This window comes from Rhynchophorus ferrugineus, unplaced genomic scaffold, assembly GCF_030347505.1.
Source record: "Rhynchophorus ferrugineus isolate W39M unplaced genomic scaffold, kcgeb_rfMv2 rfM10, whole genome shotgun sequence".
Taxonomy (NCBI): domain Eukaryota; kingdom Metazoa; phylum Arthropoda; class Insecta; order Coleoptera; family Curculionidae; genus Rhynchophorus; species Rhynchophorus ferrugineus.
In genome coordinates, this window is record NW_027472589.1 from 31,317,774 (window position 1) to 31,337,899 (window position 20,126).

At 35.0% G+C, this 20,126-nt stretch overlaps 1 protein-coding gene across 24 annotated transcripts in view; it reads right to left on the reverse strand.

Moving 5' to 3' along the window:
• Positions 1-2,449: 2,449 nt before the first annotated feature.
• The window catches only part of Mbs (Myosin binding subunit), a 39,892-nt gene continuing 22,215 nt past the window's right edge, over positions 2,450-20,126 (reverse strand). For 14 of the 24 annotated variants that reach the window (XM_076415594.1, XM_076415587.1, XM_076415577.1 and 11 more), the window contains 4 exons: positions 9,688-9,879; positions 8,299-8,385; positions 6,768-6,866; positions 2,450-3,970 (listed from right to left, as the gene is read on the reverse strand). In XM_076415594.1, the coding sequence (XP_076271709.1) occupies positions 6,768-6,866; positions 8,299-8,385; positions 9,688-9,879 (378 nt within the window). In that variant the 3' untranslated portion in view covers positions 2,450-3,970. The remainder of the gene's footprint in view (positions 3,971-6,767; positions 6,867-8,298; positions 8,386-9,687; positions 9,880-20,126) is intronic. The other 10 variants (XM_076415595.1, XM_076415589.1, XM_076415581.1 and 7 more) reach the window with 1 other exon arrangement.

The window sequence follows — 20,126 nt, forward strand, 5'->3', positions numbered from 1 at the left end:
TTGCTTAATTCCCCTAATTAGTACCTTTTAATAATTTAACAATAAACCTGAAAGGTATGTCCATATCTGTCCTTTCTTTATTAAAGCATAGATACTGCCTTTGTTGTGAACAAAGCAATAAAGTAGTTATTTAATGATTATATTATTTTATGATGTTTTATTTTTACAATTCGGTTTACTTGGTATATAAATACGTGTCCAGTATCAGTTAGTAGTTAAAGTCCCAGTAGCAGTGACAAGTGTGTGATAGTGCTTCAGTCCACATTCTTCACGATGTTGTCAGAGGTAGAGTGTATAGATTTTAAGGATGCTTTCATTGATACTAGCGTGCTTACAACACAAAGCAATACATTGGAAGATTTGGATAAGGAGTACGATATACTGCGGGAGAGATTGAAGAAAATACAGAGACTTTATGACGCGATGAAGGTATTGAAATCAAACACCGATCTGGATGAACCAGAATACCGTGAACTTGAATTAGGAACAATAGCAGAAGAACACATGAACGTAGTGGAGGAAGAGTGCCCTGGTGATAATCAAACGAGCAATAAGAATTACATACTACTTGACGGATTATGTAAACAGGAAACTACGACGCCAGATGAATTAAATAATATCCGGAATCAAACGAAATTAGACTCTATAAACAATAGTGGAGATATAAAAGACCATTGGGGACAAGTAGAAACGCCGGCAACTGTTGTATTAGTGATGAGGGAAACCCTGAAACGCGAGAAACAGACTTTTGTTTTCCCCAAGTATTTTGAATTGTCGAAGAAGCTGAAGGAGGCGTTTAAAAAGCAAACACAGAAGTTCGGAGACATCTTTTAAAGTACAACAAATTCAGTCGTTTCTGACTGATAGACACTTAATATATTAAATATACATTTATTCGAATGCACAAAATCGTGTTATATTACAAATATGTGTCCAGTGTAAGTTAGTAGTTAAATTTCGATTAGGAGTCACATGTATATAAAGATTTTTCAAAAACTACAATATACCTTTCCATAAAATATTTCTTTTTATATTGGCAAATGCCCTAGCTAATCCAAAATAAAATTATCTGAATAATTTTTAAAATTTTTTATGCTACTCATATAAGAATAAACTTTTTTATCTATTTTTTGATACACATATGTTGAATTTTTTGTTATTATTTTTTGTTCCATCAACACATGTGTTCTATTTCGGGTGAAATAAGCTATTTTTGTGTGATAACTATCAAAATATGGTTATAAAATAAGAGAAACATATAAAAAATAACAGAGTAAAATGAGACATTTCTAATCATAAGCATATGTATATAGATATTTATCAAAAACTAATATATAATAATAAACTAATAGTAATAAACTACACACAAAACGTTTCTTATTATATGAAAAATTCGGTAGGGAATACAGAATAAAATTTTCTACATACATTTTTAAGAACTCATTTTTTAATACACGGCGACATCTCTTGAAGATTGTGATTTTCATTTTGCCCATACAATTTTACAGAATTCTGTTTACATAAATTTGTAAACAGGGAACTGTACAGTTTATAATCTAATTCTCGTCAATCCTAATAGATGTCTCAGGCGCCAGTTCGACCTGTCGTTAGTAGATGGCACAACAAGATAAATAATTATACACTTTGTTTCCTTATAGTATATACGGTGGCCTGCACACCAATACTATTTTATTTAAAATTCTAAAAATCTTTTTATCTTATACATATATGAACAAACTTTTTTAGCTATTTTTTCGTACTCATATGTTGAATTTTTTGTTATTATTTTTTATTCCATCAACACATGTGTTTTATTTCGGGTGAAATAAGCTATTTTGTGTGGTTACATCACAATATGATTATAAAATAATTAAACATATAAAAAATAACCGAGTAAAATGGGACATCAACATCAATGGGATTAGAGTAACACTAACAAACATGTGTATATAGAGATTTATCATAAACTCAAGTATACCAATACAAAAACGTTTCTTATTATACGAGTATATATTTCTTCTATACAAATTTTCTATATACATTATGTCCATTACATGGGAATAATTTTTTTTTTTGATAATTAATACAACTAATTTAGCATTTTTAGCATACAGCGACATCTCTTGTTTACGATTTTCATTTCTCCCTTACAATTTTACAGAATTCCGTTTATATAAAATTATAAGCAGGAATCTGTACGATTTTTAAGCTAGTTCTCGTAAACTCTAATAGATGTCTCAGACGTCAGTTCGAGCTGCCGTTAGTAGATGGCAGAACAAGATAATTTACACGCAACCCCACTTGTTGCTTTATAGTATATATGGTGACCTGAACATCAGTCATTTTATTTTGTAATAATAAAAATTCCCTAAACAGTGAACAGGCAGCTTGTCTCAAGGCGAGAACGAGTACATCAATAAGGCAACGAATATTTAAAAAAAACCACACGTTAAGTCTCAAAAATGTTTAATGTAATAATCAGCTATATAAAATCAATATTCACATAATTTAAGAGCCTCTCTAACAACAAACGTTTCGTCTTTAAACACTTTACACAAATTACAGATATTTATAATAAACAAATATTAAGCAAGGCACAAGATCGCAACAGACAGAGGAAATGATAATCGGTGGCGAGGCGTCGACCGCACGAGGACACCCTGTATGTGTGTCCCAGATCGATACGGACAAACGGTAAAAATAGAGACGAACAAAAAAAAAATAAACGAGCGGCGCGGGAATCGGGTCCCTTTTCCATCTGGATCGCGCGTCCTCTCTCGACGAGTTCTTTTTTCGACGCTGTACACCGACAAAAAAACGACAAGCCAAAAATCATTAATTATCCTAAACTGTTCCAGTTAAGAAATACTTAAATTTATTATAAATACCTTAGATCCTAAAACGCTACTCTCTCATATAATATATTTTACACATTATTTTACAACGCAAGGAGAAACAACAATATTATTATAATTGACATTTTATGCAGTGATAATGCTAGTTAACACTTAGGACGACTCGGATCCTAACAACAAGATAAATCGATTAATTTATTTAACAATTAATTAAATCAGTTCGTGTCTAAATAAAGTGGATTTGGGATTAGAAAACAAACGAAAAAAAGTCTTTTGAGTTGGGCTCTGGGTTGGTTCTTCGACGGTTCCGACGGAATTTCGCAACAACATCCAGGGTGATTCAGAGGGACGTATCGTGTCGTAAATCGCCGTGGATCTGTATCCAGGTCACGGATCGTAGCGGACCGATGTGATGTGAACCGAGAAATTCCGAATGGAGTGGATCGATGCGAAAAAGCGAGGAAGGGAGAAACTACCAAAGTCAAATCACAAAAAAAATTGTAAAAGTCTATCACATGAAGCAAAATGAATACGATGTTTACTTACTACTAGTAGAAGTTCTCTCTTTTGAGACTAATTAATATAACGGTCAAATCTCGAAGTCAAAACAAAAATAAACTAATAAATAGATGAAAGTTAATGTCAAGGACATCTTGGATCGGAACCGACTCCGTTCATGACCTTCTGTAGTCATGACTGATCCGGTTCGAGCCAGGATAGTCCTACATTGATAAACAATCATAATTTAATACTCCAATGTACAAAATGATACTTAACGATAAATAAACTAGGAAATAAATACATTTGTGGACGTTTTCCGTTAGAGAAAAATATAAAGAAAGGTGACGGTGACCCTGCGAGAGTGAAGAAAACCCGGGGAGGAGGAGGTGGCTCTCAGTCTTTGAGGGAGGCGGAGTCTCGCGACCGGTCAGGGATCACCTCCGGAAATGCAACGAAAATGAAAATTCCTCGTACGCGAAGGGGCGGGGGGAAACAAAACGGGGTCGGAGGGGGGGTTAGGCCTTATGCTATTTGGACAGTTTGCTGATGACTCGTATGAGGGCGCCGTTCTCGTCCTTTAATCTCTGGTTCTCGTTCTTCAGGTTCTCCATGTTCTGAAACAAACGAAACCGTACGGTACGGATTAGTGAGTGGTCTGCGGCGATATGTCGGCAGACATGAATTAAAAGCGGGTCAAGAGAACAAGAGCACAACATAAAAACAATCTAATGGTTAAGTCCAATCGTATTAGAGATTAGAAATATAACGCTCTCGGGTGTATTAGGATTAGGGTAACACTAACAGGTCAATTGAAAAGTCCCCGGTCTACCACATTTTTTTGGCAAAATTACATTTTTTTAGTTAACATAATTCCCTTCATAGGTGATACACTGATTATAGCGATCCTCCATCTTTTCGATATCATTTTTGTAGTACGACTTGTCCTTTGCTTTAAAATAGGCCCCAGTTTCGACGATCACCTCTTCATTCGACGAAAATTTCTTCCCAGCGAGCATTCATTTGACATCTGAGATCGCTGGGGGCCAGATTTGGAGAATACGGTGGACGAGGAAGCAATTCGAAGCCCAATTCATGGATTTTTACCATCGTTTTCACTGACTTGTGATACGGTGCACTGTCTTGGTGAAACAGCGCTTTCTTTTTCTTCAAATGCGGCTGTTTTTCGGCGATTTCGTCCTTCAAGCGGTTCAATAACGCTATGTAATAGTCACTGATAATGGTCTTTCCCTTTTCAAGGTAGTCAATGAAAATTATTCCATGCACATCCCAAAATACAGAGGCCCCAAACTTGCCAGCCGACTGTTGCGTTTTCTCCCGCTTTGAAGCGGGCCCATCGCGTGTAGTCCACTTGGATTGACTGTCGATTGGACTTCGGAGTGAAATGATGGTGCCATGTTTCATCCATTGTCAAATATCGACGCAAAAACTCGGGTTTATTACGCTTGATCATCTTCAAAAACTGCTTCGAATCATCAACTCGTCGTTGTTTTTGATCAAAAGTGAGCTCGCGCGGCACCCACTTTGCACAGAGCTTTCTCATACCCAAATATTCGTGAATGATATGATGTACACGTTCAGTTGATGTATTTAGAGTGCCTGTTATTTCATTCAATTTCAATGTATGGCCATTCAAAATCATTTTGTGGATTTTTAAATGTTTTCGTCGGTAACAAACTCTTTTGGGCGTACACTGCGTTCACCGTCTTCGGTGCTCATTTCACCACGTATAAATTTAGCACACCAATGCTTGATGGTTGATTTTCCTGGGGCAGTATCCGGAAACTCGGAATCAAGCCAAGTTTTTGCCTCAACTGTATTTTTTCCGTTCAAAAAGCAATATTTTATTAACACGCGAGATTCCCTTTTATCAATTTTTCTCACAATAACAAAAGTTCTGCTTCACTCAAAATGCTGCAATTCACAAACTAATGATCGGACAGCTGTCAAATTTATACACGCATTTTTTGAGGGTTAGGGTTAACTAAAACATATGGATTTCATTCTAGTAGCGTCATCTATGTGTCAGGCCAGGGACTTTTCAATTGGCCTGTTAAACTAAGACAATTAAAGGACAATAGATTGTATACACCACAGTGATTCTAATATCCTGCCTTCTCTATTGATTACTTCGTTTTAATAGATATGAAAATACCTTCTTATTAGTCCCTCTCCCCCACCCATTCATCATTTTGCTTTAGTTCTTATATTTTTTATCAAACATTAGGCATTGACAGATCACTCAGTAAGTTTAACATTCTTTATCAAGACACACTTGTTTAAGAGTGTCTTTTACAAATCTTTCTCGCAGGAGTATTGTAGTGGGCTCTTCCACCAAAATCATAATAGCCAGTTGAGCAATAGGCTAGAAGGCTATTGCAAAAAAAACCGATTTGAAATAATGACATTTTAACTGTATTTTAATTTTTTAACTGTGAAATATAGGATAAATGATCCTACCTAACATAATCGAAGCCCGCTAAAAAGTTCAAATGTTGGAATACCGAAATGATGGTTAAGAAACGGTAAGTGACGTCAATGTTTCGTATCGCTTCTGATAGCAAATCTTGAAATTTAGTTTTTTTATCTCTGGTAAAATTTTAGTAATCCTACTTTTATTTTTAAAATAAATGTATTTTTAATAACCTCTCTAGCGTATATTGTTATGATAAATCAATATTTTTATGATTCTTTGCGATCATCTAGCCTATTGTCTGAGAAGTCTAATTAATGCTACTGTGGAAAAGTTACAGATTTTTTACAGACACAGTCTATAGATTTTTATTTCTGTCTCTTTGGATTCCACTCAAAGACATTCATTGGCACTACACTATATATAACTGTGTGGTGATGTTTTCTCATGTTGAATAACAAACATACTCTAAATCCATTTCAGCATATTTCAAAGTGAATTAAAGCTAGAAAAATAATGTATTTCCTCAATGAGTTGGCTGTTAACTTAAGTCAATATTGCTAATTTGCTAAATGGTACTAAAAAAATTAAAAACCAAGCAGCATGTGGTTAACTGTCCAGTTTTCAGTATGTCCTATTTTTGTGGACATGCAATTATTTTAACAATCCCAGAATTTGAGTGCCATCCCAAATAACTAAATGATATATCAAGGTGTATTTTCAATCTACTTTCTCGTAACCAGCTTGGTTATTTCAGTGTGTGAGTGAGAAGCGACATAAGCGGTAAATACGATGATTTTATATGGTTATCGAAATGTACACGATGATGAGAGAGAGAGAGAGAGATGATACTGCGGCACGCAACAACGTCGCAAGACAACAACAAAAAATCGTGACATGACAACAAAAGAAACAACAAAAAAATAAATAAAAACGAAAACTCTGAACAGCTGTGGCGTTCGCTCAGGCGGTGGCGTTACCTATTGTTTTGCCGCATTGGTCAGTTTGTTGATCACACGGGTCAGAGACCGGTTGTCAGCCCTGAGCCTTTCGTTTTCGGCTTTCAATTTTTGCAATTGCTAGAAACAGTCGGTGATTAGGATTCAGAATCGTTCCCTACACACGTTCGATGATGATCTTACACGTCTAGTGTTAATCGGGGAAGGTGTGTATGGAGATCTGGTGTTGTGTTAGATGATTCGGGAGACAGATGATTGTTTAATGGAGTACGGACGGTGTCGTTATATACATTATTGACTTGATACTCCAATAAGTAGTTGGGTTTTGAGTCTCTTTTTTACATTACATTGCTTAAAAGATATTTCAGATTCTTTCGAATTGTATATGATTATATTTAACAATATATAAGGAAAATTGTTGTATAAATAATCTGCAACAGGGGTATGTGATGTTAATTAAAACCATGCTAGATCTTTAAAAAAACTCTCTGGTTATATGTAGCAATCCAGTGACTCCTTGTCCAGTGAAAAAGATCCCCTTTTTCCATGTTCGGGTTTTAATTATCCAGCATATCCCATTCTAAATAGACTTAAATTGCTTAAACAGTTCTTGGCTGTGAGAGAAAATCTGCATGATTATTACAGTGTATGCCTAATTAGAGAATAAAACAATATGTACCATCAATAAGTACTTAATCAATAGGCATAAAATTCACCCATGGTCGTTAAATATGATTCCTAAGCAGTTCCTAAAACTCTACACAGACTGAATGCGTTTAGATAGGAATATTTACCATATAGAGTAATTCATGCCATTATTATTTATTTTTCTATGATTGTTGATTGAATGACAACTAGAGAGTTTTCATAATGCTGCCAAAAAGTTTCAATGGTGGTCATCTGGTGCTTATAAAAATGTAGATTACTTCTTCTTGAATGGCTTAACACCCCATATAGAGATATTGCCACTATTAAGGAAACTTTGGAATGGACCAGTTTCTGTCCATTTCTTATGTAACAATTAGTAAACACCCAGTCCCCCAAGGTCTCCTTCCTTATTCCATCTTGTTCTATTCCTATCTCCAACAAATCGTTTATTTCATACAAGGGAATACATCTTGGTTCTTCCTTTTTCATTTGTCCTGCTGTCATGCTAAAAGTGGATCTACATTTTTATCACAAGCCCCAACGACTTATTTCCTTTAAATAATGTTAAATGAATAAACTCCAACGCCAACTACTTATTGACCCGGTAGCACCGTCAAAACATTACCGTTAACAACTCAAAAAAAAAAAACAAGAAACGTACTCAATAAAAATAGAAACGTGATAAAAACAGTTCTGAAAAGAAAATGTTAGATTATTATTCGAAAAAAGTACGGTCTACTGCTACGGAAAAAAAGTCTAGGGGGACAAAATCTGGAACAAAATCAAGCAGTACAAAAAAGGTCCGATGCATCTTGCAAGACAAGCGTTTTGCTTCAGGCTCGAATAATAACCACGGCTTAATGTTACCGTCCACGCCACGGGGGCGTGTAGCGCGAATAGTTACCTTTAGTTCCTCCTCCATCTCGCTCAGTTTGCGTTCGATGGCTCGTCGCTCTCTCTTCTCCAGTTCCGATAAGGAATTTTTACTGGTCTAAGACAGAAAAAATGTGTCATTAGTCATCATAAATTATATCATCATTCAAAATCCTAATTTATTGCTCTTCTATATGACAATATTGGGCTAAAACCCCATAGGCACAATAAAGAAGTTAGATAGAAGTGGCAGAATGAATGAATCTGATTATAAAGCATCAGTTAGATAAATGCGCAGGTGAGAAAGCAATCGATAAAATTACAGTAAACAATGATCAATCATTGTACTGAATAATGTGTTTCTATATTGTGATAGGGAAAGGCAGATTTTCTTGGGTTTGATGTCTTCAACCTTACATATAACGATGTGAACAACTGAGCAAATTTTGTAATCTGAACAAAAAAGATAAACAATTTGCAAAATAGTCTATATTGACACCAATAGTGGTGATAGAATAATGACCGAACTATTCAAATGATACCTGATGGCGTATGACGAATATCAAGATTTTTCAAAACATAAGACACACTATCTGGAAGCATAATGCGCTATTATTAAAAGTGTTAATGGATCACTTTATGCGGTAGGCCTTGGCCACCAAACTCAGGAACTACCTGAGTAAACAAAGCCGTGACAGAAATAAACCGAACATTTTTCTCCAATCGAAAGTGATTCATGTTTGGCAATATTCCTGCTATTCCATTATATTATGTTCGTTTAATGGACCGTATACAACAAAGCATGAAACACACATATCTCTGCTGCTTCAATTATAGATCTAGCGCCAAAACAACACAACAAAATCTGTGACGAAATAAACTCAATATTTTAGGAGACATACATTATCAGAGCATGAGTTGTTACTGTTTAGTTTAAATAATTCAAATGATCCTTTAGAGTAGATCAGTCCCTTTCCAGTATATTATTTTATTTTTTGATACATATTTTTCTACTATTGTTATTTTATCTGTAACAATTCATATGTTATGTGTGTTTTTTGTTGTTAAATTTTTACTACTAATGTTCTCTTGGTCTTTTTGGCATAGTAATATTTTATTTTCCTTGTTTTTTACTCCCATGTTAAACTATAACACAGTGTAATATTCCTTTAGAAATAATGTAATAATGTAATTAATGTAAATAATTTTTAAATGTAAAATTCCTTAGGAAGATTAAAGATAAGGAAAATATCTGAAGAAAATGTATAAAGTTATATATGGTATCAATTGTTTACTAACAAAGCTGTTTAATAAAGAATAACTGAGATTAACTGATTAAATGAGTAAAATACATTCCGTTAGATTAACAAGGGTCCTTGAAATTAATTGAAAATGAAGATGTATAGGATGGGTGCCTTACCACGACATTAATTTTTTCTAAAGTTTGTTTGGTGTCCCGCAATTCTTCGTCGGTTTTTCTCAGTTTGTCCTTGAGTCGCTCGTTCTCCACCAGCTGATCCTCGTACAACTTTTTGTAGTCTATTTCGCCGTTCTCGTTTCTTATATCGGCCAAACTGCTTATCCTTGACCTGCTGCTTCGTTCTGAACCACTCTAAAAAACGACAAAATCGTGAATTAGTTACGAGCAATACTGACATCGAATCAAACAAAAAAAAACACACAACAATCGAATCAAAGCAAAACATCGTTTCTTTCTTTGGGTGCTTACAAAGTATCCTTCGGAATTCAAGGAGGTCAGACTCATGGATCTCGGTCCCATCCCGCTGCCGGGTAACGATCCCATCGATCTGGATGCCGACCGTTCCCTGTAGCTACTTCCCCTGGATATGTCCCGTCTTGATCGTCGTCCATTGTCACTCTTTTGAGATCAAATTGATATATAGAATACGGGCACAACTATTTATTTTGACGTTATAAAATCTGCAGGAACTTGGGCATTTTTATATTTCGATTTCATTGAAATGAAATATATGCATTCTTATATTTCGACGATATGATAAATATTTTGATGATCTTCGTTATGCTGTCATTATATCTCGTAATATTCACCTACACGAAATCCTAACGATTTTATTTTTAGATAATCTTGAGTTAGATTGGCGTTAATGTGCTCTATATATTCCTGCAAATTTTCTGTTAGTTCGTACCAGTGAGTCGAGCGAAGTAAAGATACAGATATAACTATTTATAATGTTTGTTTTCGTTATAATTTTTATTTAAATACTGCAATAGTAAACTGTTGACCTGATAATGGATTTGTACATCTAGTGGGCCCAGTTACTTTACCACACTAATAGGGAACTCTGTGCACTCTTGTTATCCGCTCTGAATATGCATTCTATAATGATTGCTAAACATTAGCTAATTTTAGTCAATATATGCGGATCCAGTCCGGAAAGCAAACTCTAAATCTCCAATTGATTGCATATAAATTGTAAAAATATTTGTTGTAAGATCAAGTAATACAGCTAATAAATGAAGCCTATTAGTATCTTTACTTCTCATACAAGCTCCGGCCCGTTTGCTTGAACAAACTGACCTTCAAATAGTTGTTTTCGTACGATTTCGGATAGTTTTGGGTCAACGTCTTGACGTTCGACAGGGCTTTGGCTGGTATGGTCAGGCTGGCGTACCCCCCAGCGCCGCTGGCTCCCCGATAACCGTTGGGGAAATAAGGACTCTGATAGCTGAAAACCCATGTTAACACAATGAGTACGGGATCCTACCACACCACCTCGTCATCAACCTGGATCCGTAGCTGGGATTGTAGCTGTTCAGGGAAGAGTACGAAGACCCGTTACTGTAAGGAGAGCTGTACGCGTTCGAGCCTGAATAGGGATTGGTGTTGGCACCATAGTACCCGACGCTGCGCGGCCTGCTCCCGTAAGAGGAACTCCCGACCCTCGCGGCGGACGAAGAGCGGTGCCTAACGGGCGGCACCGGCTGCTTGCTACGCGGGGTGTGGTGGAAGGTGGACATGGCGAGAACGATCTATCGCCCGGAATTCCTGCAATTATCCTGTCGGTTTATGTTGGCCCGGGACGTAGAAAAAATCCCACAATAACTGTCGAAAAATGAAGGACGTCGTTTTATTTTTATCGATGGTCGAAACTGGTGAATTGAGAAATATTCAGAAAGATATTTTAAAGTTATACACAGACCTTTTTATATTAATTCCGACAGTTTACTATTCTCCTGTGTTGTGCGTCATTCACGATGTCAATCATAGACACCATGACTTTATATAACATTTTTTTAAGAATTGAAACAGTGTATTTTATTTTTTTTAGTCCAAAAAATCACCTGCGAAAATATACCTAGTTAACTAGAAAATGAGTGATAAACTCCATCAATTCTGCATCATCAATCATCACTACAGTAATATTAGCATTGTAAAAAATTAATTTATCTTTAGTATATATTTTGGATATTTGATGGAGGTGTCAATATTTTATTTTAAATTATGTTTTCTTTATTTGTACCTATTTGGCTAAATGTCCATACAATATATATGATTATTCAACGGAATCTAAAAAATTATATATTTCACAAGTTCTACTTTCGGTACATTATTTTAATTTTTTTTTAATAAACAGACGAGTATAGTTTCCACATTCATCAACTCAATAACCCTGAATTTTTTTCCACCAGCAGTAAAATGCACAAAATAATTGTTTTCTAAAGGTTTTTGAAAACAAACAAGAGAATTGCATTGAAATAAAAACCAATTAGAACGGAGTTCAGCAGACAAAATCAAATTATATTACCTTTCAGTTAGTTACAGTTTTTTAACAATTAAACTGATATAAATACTCCGATATTATCTTTTACTTATTTCCAAACTGGTACGTTGATATATACAGCACGTTCTGTATTATTAAAAAATAACAATCAATTATATCGTATTCTTACTAAATTTATACGATTCACGGTGATTTGTTGAAGGGGCCATGAACATTTATATATATCCAATAATTGAATAACCTAATTTTTTATAATATGCAATAAAATATAAAAATAATACTATTGACGGACAATTACGAACATAACAAGAAAGCTGCATTAAAACAAATTAGAATAGTTTACTGTAGACAAAATAAAATTATTGTTTTGAAAACTGCCAACAGGGATTGAACTATTTTAGCATTATATTTTACCTGGCAAAAAGTTACACTCGTTGCAATTATATAACAGTTTACATTAGACAAATACATTATTGAATTGGTCAAAACAAACGTTAACGATGACTAATTTAATTTTAATGGTTTGTTTAAATGACTTAGATAGACTTTGTTATCGTTAATTAGCTTTATTCGCAAGGAGGTCTATATAATGTTTAACTAAAACTATGTTACAAGGAAAAAGTTTACATTATTTTGATGTTTATTTGTATCATCTACATATTCTCTAACAAAACACCCTCACTCTCAATCTTTGTAAGATCTTGTTCAATATTTATTAGTGCTAGGTTTAGTATATAAATTGTTTCCTACATATTAGACAAAGGCTTTTGATGATTTTAACAACTTTACAATATTCCTTTCGTTGTAAGAGTTAAGAACACTTTCCTTTAAAATAATTGAGTTAGTATATTGGCAATAATTAAGTGTTTAAGCTTATATAGAGCTATGAAATAAAATTCAGCCAGCGTTAGTCACCGGCTATTACTCTATAAATAAATGTGGCCTACAACGGTGTTGAGTAATATTTATCAAATGTATAAATAAAATCGAAAAAATCAATGCTCATCGTCGTTCTATTGTGGCAGCTTTGTAAACAACTACAGCAGAGAAACTGTTACACTAACACATACCAGGATCAATCAGGTCTTCCATGTTTCTCATCTATATAAAATTGAGTAACAGTGAACAGTATTGGTAAGATTTAAAGATAAACTTTATTATGATAAAATATGTTTTATCTTAATTAGGCATTATATATTATTATATTATTATTATAGCTATATGATGGTTTGATGTTTTATTAAATTAATTATTGTATTGCACAATAATTAATAAGTTCAATTTTTCTCAATTAATTTTTAAATAAAGAACTAAGAACTTGGGAATTACTTCAATGATTCTTTGGTTTTAATTATGATTATTCTTGTTCGAAAGTCACTTAAGGTGGTAATAAAAGGATCATCAATCAATTCTGTTAAAGGTTGATGAGATTTTCAGAAAAAAAAAACAAAAAGACTGAGACGAAAAGAGGGAAAAATCCAGACGGTGTTGCCTCTAGTCGTGTTTGTGTAAAAATGCAACTATTGGTCATGCATGGTAGTTCTTAAGGACGGTGTTTGAATGAATGACAGTGAAATAAACTATTTCTTCAAACTTCTACGTTTAACCATGATATTTTTAGAACTTTTTTCTATATAAATAATGACATATTCTGTAGGAGTCTTCAGTCTTTATTGATGCATTTTCGTATATACTTCTTAAAATTAATAGACTCATTTCGTTCTTATATTTTATGTGTCTAACTCTGTACTTTCTAAATAAATAGTCAGTATTTCTTAGCAAAACACCCGAATAACAAACTCATCGTGTAAATATAAAAAGGTATGAACATTTTTCGACAGTTCGAGAATCGATGATTTTTTCACTCGTCGGACAGAAAAAGCAAAAACACGCCGTATTTTCATACTTGTGATCGCCGATGCAACAGCTCTGAATGAGGGGGGAACGACGACAAAGACACAAACGAAAATAACTGAGGAGAGCACTACAGACAAGCACTATTGGCGACAATCGTCCGTCGGTTCATTCACCAGAGCTCCAGAGACTCGCGCGACGATCTCCTCTCGGAAAAACAGAAGAATTATGTAAAATACGAAATACGCAGATCGTGGATGTGTCGCGGCAATCGCGTTCGGTTGAAAACTGGACGGTGCGCGCTCGATTTCGGGAAATCGCGCGAGCGAACTAAACTTCCACCTGGGGGGTTCGTCGTAGTAGACAGTTTGGACGACGGCAAATCATGCTGCTGCACATCGCGTCATCATCGAGCCGCGAATCAAAAAACAACGAACCCTGCTTACATGTCGTTGGGTGATTGACACGGTTAATTAAGATGACTGATGGGAGTTGATGAAAAAAATATTTATTACTTCGTATATTCACGCACATGGACTGAAAATGTCATTGTTTGACCTCAATATGATCGAGAACAACGTCAACGGGTTAATATAAAATGTAAGATCTAGGGAAAGTGCCCAGGAATGTTCTGGTTCAGAATTACTAAAAATTCGTCACTATTTCTCCGATTTGCTTAGTGAGTTATAAATTTATATAAAATAACTTATATTCTCGGTTACAACACCCTACATTAATAGATATTGAGCTTGAAACTGACGCGTTTACAATATATTATAATCACTTACTCACTTAATATTCTTAATTATAAACAAAAGGAATTTTTTTTTCATGTGGAATAAATAAAAGTACTTTTTTGCCGATAAGATTCAGGAAGGTACAGGAATTTTTATATATCGATTGTTTCAATCTAACAAATCATATTAAATAACTTATCATTAGACCTAAAATAAATGGCTCCATATAATCAATCATTATTCAAGTGTGAGCTGTCCTTGTCACTATTAATAAAAGTTAACGATGACATGAGTTTATCTTGTAACAAATAAAATAATATATATTAACAGATGATTGACATTATCTCACTCAAATTCTATTTAAACGGATTCATTTCAAATACTGCTCCAACGTTTTCTTCTATTAAGAAATTTTCAATTTTCTGGGATTATTTGTCCATTTCTTGAGGTTTGGGCCACTATGATATTACTATTATAAGATGACTAGAGTGACTGTAATGGCGTCAACCTCTTAGTTTTATTTCTGCTAATCCTATAATTATGGATCCCATCAGTTCTTGAGATCTTGATCTTGACTTTTAACTCTACCCAATTAGTTTAAAAGGTGACAATAGTAATTAATAAGTTCCCCGCTCTACCAGTTTAAAAGTAATCCACGAAGAAAATTTGTTTAATTAACACTTTCTTGGCTTTAATCAAATTCAATCCAGAAATATTGTTTTTATGAATGGTATATCATAAAAGATTGCTAGAAGAGCTCCAATTCTGCAACTCAATTGCCAAACTCAGCAGAAAGGGACCATTTGCCACTGATTAAAATCCTTGGGAATGGTTGGAAAAATAAGGACAAAGACATTGAATTATATCTTAAGAAAAGGCTCCAACGACAGAAAAGAAGGAGGTGTTTGACGAAACCAAATATTTACAGCGCGAGTGTACATCCAGCTGTTAAAACAACAGAAGAACGCTATCGATCTCAACTTATGCGATTGTGCTGGACATTAAAAGAGAAACACTAATCAAGAAACACACGACAGAATAGAGACACAGTGGCTCGAGAAGATAAAATCTTATCTTGAAACTCTAAAATGAGAATGAGTCACTGGGACTGTCAATTGGATTTTGGAGTGAAATGATGGAACCATGTCTCATCAAATGTCAAATATCGACACAAAATTGTGGATTTTTTAAAATGTTTTCGTCGGTAACAACCTCTTTTGGGCGTACACTGCTTTCACCGTCTTAGGTGCTCATTTCACCACGTCTAAACTTCGTTCGCATATCAATCTTTGATGGTTGATTTTCCTGGGATAGTGTCCGGAAACTCGGCATCAAGCCAAGTTTTTGCTTCAACCGTATTTTTTCCCTTTTAAAAAGCAATATTTTATCAACACGCAAAATTCCTTTTTGTCCATTTTTTTCACAATAACAAAAGTTGCTTCACTCAAAATGCTATAATTCACAAACTAATGATCCGACAGATGTCAAATTTATACACGCATCTTTTGACGGTTAGGGCTAACTAAAAAACATATGGAGTTAGTAGATTATTATACATTTAGATTCTAGTAGCGCCATCTATGTGTCAGGCCGTGGACTTTTCAATTGACCTATTAGTACCTTGAAACGTGAAAAATAACAGCGGTTTTCAATTTGGCGTTGAATTTTCAGTTCTACCGTCCTACTAATTGAACCTGTACAAACCGATTTAATCGAACAAAACATCTAGACGCGGGAGTGTATTCCGAAACGCTTTTATTGGACGTCCTTATTATCCGCGAAAATAAAGCGAGCTCATAAAAAGCCAGTAGTGGCAATGTTTAAATTCCGAACTAAAATAAACAAATCCGGACGTTGGGGAGGGCGTCTGGGAAACGTCGCGGCGCAGTTCTGGTGGCAGCCTCGCTCTTCGCTCGCGCCGTCGGGTTTATGCTAACCGACCGATTTCCAGGAAACTCGGATAAGCCAAGAATAGTTGCGACTCACCGATGGTTTTGGAACTTAACTGAGAGGGAGAGTCCACAGAGACGACCATTTTAACACGAAATATAGTTAAATCGGGTTTTGTCCTTATGTGTGACCAAACTGCCAACGGGAAGTGTCAATCGCTACAACGTGCGTCTTAATAATGAATTTATGTTATTCCTCAACCGACTTGTTCAGCAGATTTAGCACCGTGGAACTTCTGACTATTCTCTAAGTTCAAAAAGCCCCTTCGAGGACATTGTCTTCAGCCAAATTTAACAAACACAAAGAGCAGTAGTAGTATCTCCACGACGGACGTCGATATAAATACTGTATATCCCAAAGGGATTACTTTGAAGGGGACCAGATACATTTGCAGTAAAAATAAATTTTATACACAAGAAAAGGAAATATAACGGTAATAATGATGTATAAACCGCTAAACAGCAGGTGGAGAAGTACTCCAATGAAAACGCTCTAAACACTCAACTTATGTAGTCACAATATGGCATGGGAATATGATCTGAACGATGAAAACGCCGCAGGCCAATGTGCTGCAATGGCTCCTCGTATTCACTAGCATAGTACCACTACATCTACAAAGGGAGGAGGAATATTAACACAACTAAAGGGACACTACTGTCGAAGTGTTAAAAGAGATGCCAAGACTCAGATAAAAATCAAGTAAGGCCCCAAAGAATATCGCCAAAGGTCTAATACAAACCGAGCTAAAAATAGAAAAGAACTGATGCGAACAATGGTCAAAATTTTTCATTACAAAAGAATGGTGTTCAATCTCAATAAAGCGACAATGGGAATATAAAAGGCGAGAAATACATGGGCAGTACTTGAGAAATTACTAAAAACATTCGAAGACCTTGAATTGCTAGACTTATTGAAATAATAAAATGTTTCTGCGAAGGGAAAGGGTGCCACAGAAATTGGCTGACAGAAGATTTTTCTATGGCGTATTATGATTGGCGAAGATAATGAAAAAGTCATGGGTTAGTTGAAATTGGTTCATCGAAAAAAGAAATGACGGGAAGAATAGTCAAAAAATCTTTTGAAACAAAAGTCTGGTGCTCGATGCTAATAAACTAATGCGAATTGAACTGTCCAAAAATTTATGGGCAGTACTTTGTGGAGACATGATCAGTCACACCAATAAACTGGATTCAGAACTTGACGTGCGTTCTTGGTTTCAATGACTTTGTCTATTACTGTAACGGCTTAAAAAATACGTAAATGACTTCCATCAAAACAAAATGCTTCGGGTCCCTTTTATCGAAACCAATTGAGTTCCATAAAAAGAAACAACAAATAATAGAAATAAATAGATAATTACCGTTCAGCTTGTATGAGGGTTATTAATAGTACATTTAGGAGCGTCACATTTTCTGGTATTACCGCTTTTGTAGTTAATTATAGAATATATGGGATTATACACACGCGTTCATGTTCGGCAGAGGCGACTTTCCCATTAATTTTCCGCGTCACGCTCAAATTTAGAAGTCATGAAATATTTGTCATGTTTTATAATTGTTGTTTTGCCTTTACCATCGTCGGGCTCTTCCCAAGGTCCGCGGTTATTTCAAATTATAAAATGTAAAACATTTCGTTATACATATACATGTTGTTATGCAACGAGTGATCTTCATAGCAGCAGTGAATTCGCCCATTGTTGTACGACAATATAACACGAACCTCAGTTTTATTAGTACCATCCTGATCGAAATATCGCATGACGAGAGAGAACGTTCAAAGCAGAATAAGAGTAGCAACTACAAAGCAGTTGGTACTAATGATGAAAACTGAAACTGCCAAACTGAAAATCTCCAACTTCCAACTAGTGATCTTGTTACCACCCACCTGTTGTCATTGATCACTGGTTGTTGATAGCCCTTCAATAAATGATCCAGGGAATGAAGTTTCAACAAATGATATGAGAAGTAGAAACCAAGAGCTATGAGGGAAAAAGTTTTAATATATAGGAATAAACATATCTCAAAAATGACGATAATAAGGCTAATAATAATATATGGTGCCGAGGCAATGATAACGATAAAACAAATTAAAAAATATTAGGAATAAAAGAAAGAAGAGTATTAAAAATCATACTAGAATCAACCAAAATACCTAAGAACAGACTACGAAATACATTAAAAAAAATTATTAAAGCCTTGGATTAAGGAAGAAATCCAAAGAAATGAGAATTTGTCAACAAATAAAAAAACCAAACAGAGATTGACCCGCTCAAGAGGATTTTCAAAGCTTTTTTAGAAGCAGCAGTTTTTCTTTAATTGCATCAACCACTGCAATTAAAGAAAAGATAAGAGAAAAGATAATTAAAAACCGCTGCATAGTCCCCTAAAGCGCAGAGTGGATTGCAACCTCAAGCAATAGAATTATCTCCGAAGATCACCACACTGTATTCCATTTAAACAGATATTTTATCAAGGTTTTTAAACGACTCATATCCAACGAATGACCACTGGAAAATCGAAAATACCAAAAAACCATTAGCGAAGGCGATACCGAACATCCGCTCCACTTAAAAAGGAGCGATAGTTTTTAAACGTTTTTGGATAAAGTCGTGTGTTGGGCGCCCGCCAGAGCCGTCGCTCGGTCGACGTGCGTCGGTGACGTCAAGAGCACCGTGGGCGCCGAATGCATACAACGAAATCGCCACCGTCAAGGTGTAATCCCGTTTAATCTCAATTTTCGGCGTTCCAAAACAATCGCCGACCGAATTTCGGCACATCTAAACATGGGCATGGAAAATAATTGTTCCAGCCTCAAATTCGGGAAATATTTTATGGAAATATCGAACGTCAATGAAAATACAAAATGTTTCCATATTATTAATGTAATAGTACTTGTTCACTACCTAAGAGAGAACAAAGGAACGGAAATATCAATAGAAACAAATCGTTAGAAGAGGCAGACAAGTTGGAACATTTTGTGAGTGATGGTATTAGGGAGTGCAAACAATATCAATGAAGAAACAAGATAAATGAATAAAAGTAGACGAAATGGTAATATAGAGAACCATACAATGACAACAAAAATAGCCAAGAACTAATATAAAATAAGAATAATATATGAAACAGACAAGAAGATGCCAGAGTGGATGCCAACATGAAAAAAGGGGAGACCAAGGTCAAGAGAGTTGGATGAAGTGAAACATAATAAAATATAGAAGTACTTCAGGCATGAACCCTAATTTTAATATTTTCATCTCATCAAAGAAAAGTGTGGCCCGAACATGTATAATCCCAATAAATTTTATGTTCCATTAACATTTGAGGAGTATCATTATCAGTATTTATTCAAAATATTATTATTCTATAATTTTTGTTAAACCTTTTCGAAGGCCGTCCTCGCTTTGAATTGATTATTAAAACTAGAAAATTTGAAACTATATAGACTCTTTACCATGCGGTCAAACAATTAATGTGAATTCCTTTTAATGAAGAAAAAAAACCTGGATTACTTCTTCGAGTGTCTAACAGTTTGGAAAGAACGGTTTCCGTATAATG